General features: G+C 37.5%; 1 protein-coding gene across 11 annotated transcripts in view; it reads right to left on the bottom strand.

The window, feature by feature from the left end:
- Nucleotides 1-6,673, bottom strand: part of LOC107659831 (lymphoid-restricted membrane protein) — a 34,422-nt gene extending 27,749 nt beyond the window's left edge. For 9 of the 11 annotated variants that reach the window (XM_016448889.1, XM_016448893.1, XM_016448894.1 and 6 more), the window contains exons 1-3: nucleotides 6,357-6,673; nucleotides 1,044-1,687; nucleotides 836-946 (exon numbers count right to left, since the gene is read on the bottom strand). In XM_016448889.1, the coding sequence (XP_016304375.1) occupies nucleotides 836-946; nucleotides 1,044-1,656 (724 nt within the window). In that variant the 5' untranslated portion in view covers nucleotides 1,657-1,687; nucleotides 6,357-6,673. Of the gene's footprint in view, nucleotides 1-835; nucleotides 947-1,043; nucleotides 1,688-2,593; nucleotides 2,769-2,789; nucleotides 2,859-6,356 lie in introns of those variants that run through there. The other 2 variants (XM_016448891.1, XM_016448890.1) reach the window with 2 other exon arrangements.
- Between the last annotated feature and the right edge of the window lie 821 nt (nucleotides 6,674-7,494).

Genomic DNA, 7,494 nt, shown 5'->3' with positions numbered 1-7,494 from the left:
ATTTCTCCGATCACAAATGCAGACATGGTTTTATGTTTACGCGGCGCGATGCAACGCAACGCGTAAAAAGACAGTACAAGTCATTATAATCCATAATTATGTCCCCACTGGATGCAACGAATGCCTCGTTTATAATGGGTTTTATTGTTTTTGAATCATCACTCCGGCCGGACAGGGCATCATCACAATATGGCAAGGGGCGAAACATTTCCATCTCACACTTGAGGTATTCGGCCAATCACAACGCACTGGATAGCTGGCCAATCACAGCACACCTCGCTTTTTCAGACCGATGAGCTTTGTAAAAATCGACACGTTTCAGAAAGGCGGGGCATAGAGGAGAAACAATAATGTACAGTATGTGGAAAATAATGTGTTTTTTTAACCTTAAACCGCATAAACATTTCATTACACCAAATACACAAAATACTGTTCTTTTTAGCAGCATCATATGACCCCTTTAATAAGTTTGCTTTTAGTTCATTATTTGATGCCATAAAAACAGAGCGATTGGGTCTGCAGGAGTTTGGGTGGGACTTTGATACCGCGCCTCCACCTCACAATCACTACTACACAGACTCATGACATCATTTTCGCAAGATGACAGTGGCCATACTGGGATGTTTTGGCTTCACTTTTCTATAATGGAAGGAAGTGGAGACGCGTCGACCATCTTTTTTTACATTCTACAGTACAGAGTGAGCGGAGTAAAATTTACAGAGTAAAAGTACGGTTCAGAGTAAAAGTTTTACTTTTAGGGTTAGTAGTTTGTTAAAATGCAGAATATAACTGAAGAGTACACAGAATAAAAGCAATGAGGGGGTGATGTATGTACCTCTGCACTGTGTGTCACAGGCCTGAAAAATAGTGTCCAACAGGTCTTCCTCGCAAATCAGACTGACCTCAGCCATGCTCTCCTTCTTGTGCTCGGAGGGAAACAGAGATCCTGTTCAAAACCCAAGAAAAACAAAAACATGTAGTCAATGGTTTTAGCAAAACATTTATAATGTTAAAAAGATAACTAAAAAGAGATGATTCATTACCCTCGCCCAGTGAAAGTCTCTTAACCACGAGGGCCGGGTAGACGAGTTCACTGTCCATGTTAGAAATATCTGAGGAGAAGTTCAAGTTATACGAGAACAAGCCAGGAGCTGGGATTTTCGAGGTCTTCACCTCTGTGTCGGGCCCCTCCAGCAGGGTTTGTGTGGTGTAGCGTGGTGTAAAGTTAAAGTAATTGTCCCCAGTCTGGGCTGCTGGGGTGGAGCAGTTACGCCGAAACGGCCGGCTGTACGTTGCTGTATTTCTCCTCTCCCCTAACGTGCTCAGCGTGCTGGTAATGGTATAGGTGGCATTGCCAGGTGTAATGGGAGCACGAGGGGTGTTGGCAGCAGACCCCGGTCCCGGGGAAGCTGTGGGGGTCAGCATGCTCGCTGAGGAATCGCGATCAGAGTCTTCGTCAGTTCGGACGGTACGCTTCTTCAGGATGGCCTCCAGGTTGAGGTGCAGACCCGAATGAGGGCTGTCGTAGCTGCTGGACTGGAACTTAGGGATCTGAAAGGGCGAGTTAACCTCTTGATCTCGTCGCTGGATAGTCTGCAGCTTGCGGCAGATGCTGTCCACGGGGTTGTGCCGTCTCGGGGTCACTCCGACATCCATGTTGGAGCGAGCAAAAAGAGAAAGCCTCGAACTACAGAAGAGACACAAGTTAATTTGTTTAAAGTCTAAGGGCCTCATTTATAAAGTATGTGTACGCACAGATTTGATCTCAAAGAGTGTGCGTACGCTTAAATCCACTTCGATGCTCATATTTGTAAAAACTGTCTTTGAGTGGAAAAGTGCTTAGTGTCATGTCAGGTTCTGATCAGACGTACATACATTTTCTTGTCGGAGTACTGCAGGTTTTTAAAAATGTAAGCTGTTCTTGCAGCTCGCTGTTCTAAATTAAAGGATTTGGACAATGACTGGTGATCTTTTATATGTTAATGACATTAATTATGAGTCGTTTACAAGGCAGAGAGCTGAAACCATTCAGTTTCGTGCAAGTTCAAGATCATTTGCGATTCATAGATTTTCATCTGAAAGAGAGCCGTACATGCATTTTCTGTGCGTTCGTTCATTCTATGAATCACACGCATTCTATGAACATCATATTTGAGAGATGATTGTAAGATCAAATTTAGGGTGGCTTCTATGCAACTATACATGAGGCCCTTAGACAGAGTGAATAGTATTTAGCAGGTCATATGATCTCAAAACGTCCAACCCCCATAAGATGACCCACTCCATGACTGAAGAAAATGTAAAAAAATAATTATATCACGTGTGTAATTATTATATAGTTTAGATACAGTAGATATGTTTTAAACAAACACATAGTGCTTGTAAATAAAAAGACAGAAAACATGCTACAATATAAAAGCCCATTAACGTTACGTTTAAACGGTCACTGCATTATTTGCTTATATGGATGACGTACAAAAGTAACGATAGAAGCGAAAACCTTACACCTTTATCTCAAAATATTCTTAAAGTCTCATTTCATATATATACAACCAAAACCATCAAAAACAGACAAGCAAAAAAGCAAACCAACCTGTCAAAATCCGACTGACGGCGAATCAAACATAAACTTCACAGAAACTGACAGACTCACACAAAACGTTTTTGCCACTTTCAAGATGAAAATAACGGCCGCCGTTAGTTTCATGTGGTGTGCCAGTTCTATTTAGAGAACATTTAAAGGGAACAACCAGATATTGAGACGCCAAGGTTGGGAAAAACAAACACACCTGAATCTGTTCAAATGTTGCCGCCGCGGTCGGTTCACAAATACTAGCGCGTGAAGCGCCAAGCAGCTGATCGAAGGCCGTATTATAATTAAAACCTGCGGCGCACTGACACCATGCGTCCAATCATGGAACTGCAACTGACAGAGGGCGCATGATTCATTGATCCCTCCATCACATTTTCACTCAAATCAGTGCGCATATTATTTAAAAATGTCTCAAAATGCATTAAATAAACTAAAAATAACTTTTGTGGCCATGTGCATATATTGTAAATAAAAAAACAAAAAATAAATAAATAAATAAAGGTCTATTTAAACCTGTTTATTGCAATTCAGGCATTCTGCATTTTCCCTCTCTGCCAATGCTATGCATAAAAACAAAGAGATAGGATATTGCTGTGGTGGTGTTAGTTACCTTGGGAGAAAAGTGTTTAGTGTCTTGGGAGAAAAGAACATTTAAAAAGAGCCCACTATCAGGGGGCTTTAGCCCTGCACCTTATCCTGTGCCTTATATTTTTAAATATATTTTAAACTGATTATTTAAATAAATTAACGTCCATGGCAAGTACCAATATGATATCCATCCAATCATTTCTAAAGTACCAGGGTTTTTTGTTTTTTTTTTCATTTACACAATCAGTAATGATTGCACAAAACGTGCATTTCCGTCATAGCACACTTTCAAACAGGCTTTGTTTGTTTTAGCACATTGGCTTTGATATGGTGTAATTTGTAAGAGGTTTACAGACGGCGTACATTTCATCATGGCGAGCGTTGCATCAGCCGCGAGCGCACCATCATCTCAAGAGGTAAAGGCGCGCGCATAACATTCATAGCGTTTGAACTATACATTACATAAATCTATGGTTTCAACCTTCGTGTGTCTGATAAATGTAGTTAAACCCTGTCGTATTATTTCATAAAACCGCGTATGTCGGCAAGTGCGCGCTCGGTGGTCGTGTGTGCGTTAAGACGGAGATTAACGAAATATCTGTTGTTGTGGGCTTGTTGTGCATTGGTTTTCACATTTTTGAACGCATTATGGACAACAACGTAGACGATATATTGTGTTAAATGGGAAATATGTCGTATGTTATATAACGTGTATATTATCTCTAAGAGATGGTCATGTATGCATGCGTTCGTCAGATGCACGTTGTGGTTACGCACATCATGATGTAGGTTACTGATACACATACGTCACTGGACTAATGAAATAGGGAGGCAAAGTCCCCTGTCAGGTTTTTATTTTAGTCAATAAAATAAAGTTGCAGTTGCATTTAATATTTACATGCTTTCCAGATTAAAGGCACGTGGAATACTATTACCTTACGCTAACAGCAAGAAGCTAATGTTTATATGTATATATATATATATATATATATATATATATATATATTTGTTTTATATATAAATATTATTATGATTAGGTTTTTCACAGTTTTACTGTGCTTGATATATAATAGCTACAAAAAAGTATTTATTATTACTAATTGTTCTTTGGCTATTATTTTTAATGGTTCACACCATTAGGTAACAATTCTTCTCCCAGTCAACACAGTGACATCACACCATTCTCATACTGTGATACTCACTGTTCCATAAAAAGTAACTAAGTAACGCAATTAGTTACTTTTTTAGGGAGTAACGCAATATTGTATTGCATTACTTTTAAAAGTAGCTTTCCCCAACACTGTGTGTGAGTAGTATGTGAGCTCATTGTGAATTAAAAATATTGAGCTGGTCAAATGTCAAATGCCAACACCAGGTTAAAAAATAATAGAAAATAAACAAAGGAATTGGATTTTTTTGAAATACTTTGTTGATGGAAATAAAATATAAACTATATTAGTCAGAAGTGTAGTTAACAGGGATCTCCTCTCAATCAATGATGCTGTCTACGTTGCTTAGGCACTAATGCTGTTTTTTTTTTCATACCATGTGCATAATTCAACCTGGTTTGAATCGTTTGAACTGGTATATCTCCCAGCACTACAGTGAATTCACACTAAAATAATGGAATTAGAGTTTAACACAGCAATATCACAATGGTCTCGCATGGTGAACTCACAGTATGAGCTCACAGTCAGTGCGCTGTGAGTTTACACTTTTAGCTCACTGTGACATCACATAGTGACCATAGTATGAGGACACAGTGAGTGTGCTGTGAGGTTACACTTCTAGCTCAATGTAACCTCAAAGTGTAAACTGCTGTAAACATTGCAAGTGTAATGAAGGTCACTACATGGAGGTGTGCCTTTAATTCAACCTAGCTGATTGGTCACTAAAAACCAGCTCACTCACATATCATTTCATGCTTCAAGCCACTTCAAGTTCATTTCGTGACCGAACGTGATGATGTCTAATAAGTGGGTGAGTTCATCAGGGGTGTAAAGTACTTCTTTGCTATAATTAAGATATAATTTTTTTAGGGGGTTTCACTGGTCTATGGCAATTGAAAATTACAGTAATTGCATTTTTGCTCCTTACAGTTTCATTTAGACCTCCAAAGTAAAAAGGTCATAATTATAAGGTCGTCATATACTTGCGTTTTATTTTGGATAATTTGCACTTTACTTGAGTGTTATTGAAACTGAATGCTTGCACTCTTGCTCAAGTTACATTTCTAAGGCAAAATAATACTTTTTACTTCTTCATTTAGACCTCCAAAATACAAAGTCTATTTTTCACAGGTCATCATGACTTGAATGTTTTCTTTTTTTGTCCACCAAGATTACAAACCTGTGATGCTCACAGCTAATGTTCTGTAGCAAATGAGTCCGACTCAGTGTAAATTGTATTTAGACAAAACTATGCTCATTCGTCCTTTTGAGGAAATGTCTTATCGTTCACCGCAGCACAGTCTTTGACCTTAAGAAATATGTTATAATTATAGCTGTTGCTGAACACTTACACTCGATTGGAGATCACTCTATAAATAGCTATCCTAAAAATAAAGGTTTCTGTTTCAGGACGGAGGTTGGTGTGTTCTGTAGACAGTCAGGACATTTTTATTTATTTATTTTATTTTATTTTATTTTTTGCATCTTGATTTTTAATGAGAGCTATTTTTTGACAGTATCTATACTTAAAAATTCATCTGTTCTTTTTATATCTCAGCTATTGCATATAATAAGACATGAAGAGGACTCAATTTAGCCTAAGAATTAAATGATATACTAGATATTTTGTAAGGGAAGACATTGTTAAGAGCATAAAAATGTAAGATCAACGTTGCTTATTCTTTTAGAGCAGCAGTAATGAATATTAAATCAGTGAAGAGCATCAGCACTCTTAAGTAACATTCCTTCACTTAAGGTACTTAAAACGCCAGAGAACATTAGAAATGTGTCAAAAAGGAAATTATGTGGTCTGATTGTATAATCCAATTTAAAATATGCTGATACCCATTATATTATATGTTGTATTTTTGTTCCCTTTTAGGTACTTGAGAATAATGATGTGGCTGAATATAACAAAGAGTGAAAAATTTAAGGGGGTCTGAATACTTATATATATATATATATATATATATATATATATATATAGTGTAATAAACAGCACTTGCCTTTAGCGAAATGTCCAATGGCATCATTCTGATGTTTGATTGATACACAGACAATTAGAAACTCTCCTCCTCAGTCAAAACTTGATTATTTCTTCAATAAATCCACTTTTCTTATGGTTGTCTCAGTGTCCACACACTGTTTCCAAAATGTATAGCATAACTAATGCATTTTGAGTGGCTATATAGTCCTAGTTGAGTCTTAATGTCTTGAGTCGACTCATGGTAGACCCCTTTTCCCTTAGCATATTTTGACCTCCATGACTCCGAAATGTGACCTTGGACCCCTCTTTCTGGCAGTTAGCAGAAAGGTCCTAGCTCTTCCAAGAGGTCCCGTGCTGAGTAAAAGAGAATCCAGTCTCTCAGATCACTGTAAACCCTGTCAATCCAGCTTGGCTTGGCGTTGGGCATGCTCTCTGTCTCTCTCTACCTTTCTCTGACTCAGGTGGTGATTAAGTCTGAGTTCTTTTCAACACAGGCTAAATCACACCATTGCCATAAAGTAAACATAGTGTTATAGTCAAATATCTGCAATCATGCCTCAGGTTGGTGGCTGTTTTCAAAATTAGAGCATTTATAGTATATGCATGTACCAATAGAATACTAGAAAGATCTAGTATTAAAACAGTATTTAGTAAAGAACACTCAAAAAGTAACATTGAACTCACAATTATGTTGTTCTAAACCCATATGACTTTTCTGAACATAAAAATAAACATTTTAAGGAATATGTTGGTCTTTTTTTTTCTTGCATTACAATGAATGCACAATGAAGCTTTCATGCTTCAAAAAGGACACACAAGCACAATTAAATATCCTAAACGTAGTCCATATGACTTGTGCATTATATTGAAAGTCATATGATAGCCACGGAAATTCAGTGAGTTGAATTTGAACACATCATTTAATCACATCAGTTGATTCACTGAAATGATTCAGCTAAAAAGAATCAAATCAGGCATTGCTATTTTAAATATGGCACATTTGAAATGTATGATACTGATATATTTACATCCTTGTTCCAGTCCCTCATTCACTGTAATTGCATGGGAAAGAGCGACAAAATTTCTCTTTTTGTGTTTCTTGAACCGAAGAAACAAATCGATGGGAGAAAAAATTATATTTCAATGCTTCTTGCATA

The sequence above is a fragment of the Sinocyclocheilus anshuiensis genome, unplaced genomic scaffold (assembly GCF_001515605.1).
Source record: "Sinocyclocheilus anshuiensis isolate Anshui unplaced genomic scaffold, SAMN03320099.WGS_v1.1 scaffold1032, whole genome shotgun sequence".
NCBI lineage: Eukaryota > Metazoa > Chordata > Actinopteri > Cypriniformes > Cyprinidae > Sinocyclocheilus > Sinocyclocheilus anshuiensis.
The sequence above is the reverse complement of the archived record's forward strand: the minus strand, read 5'-3'. Positions and strand labels throughout refer to the sequence as shown.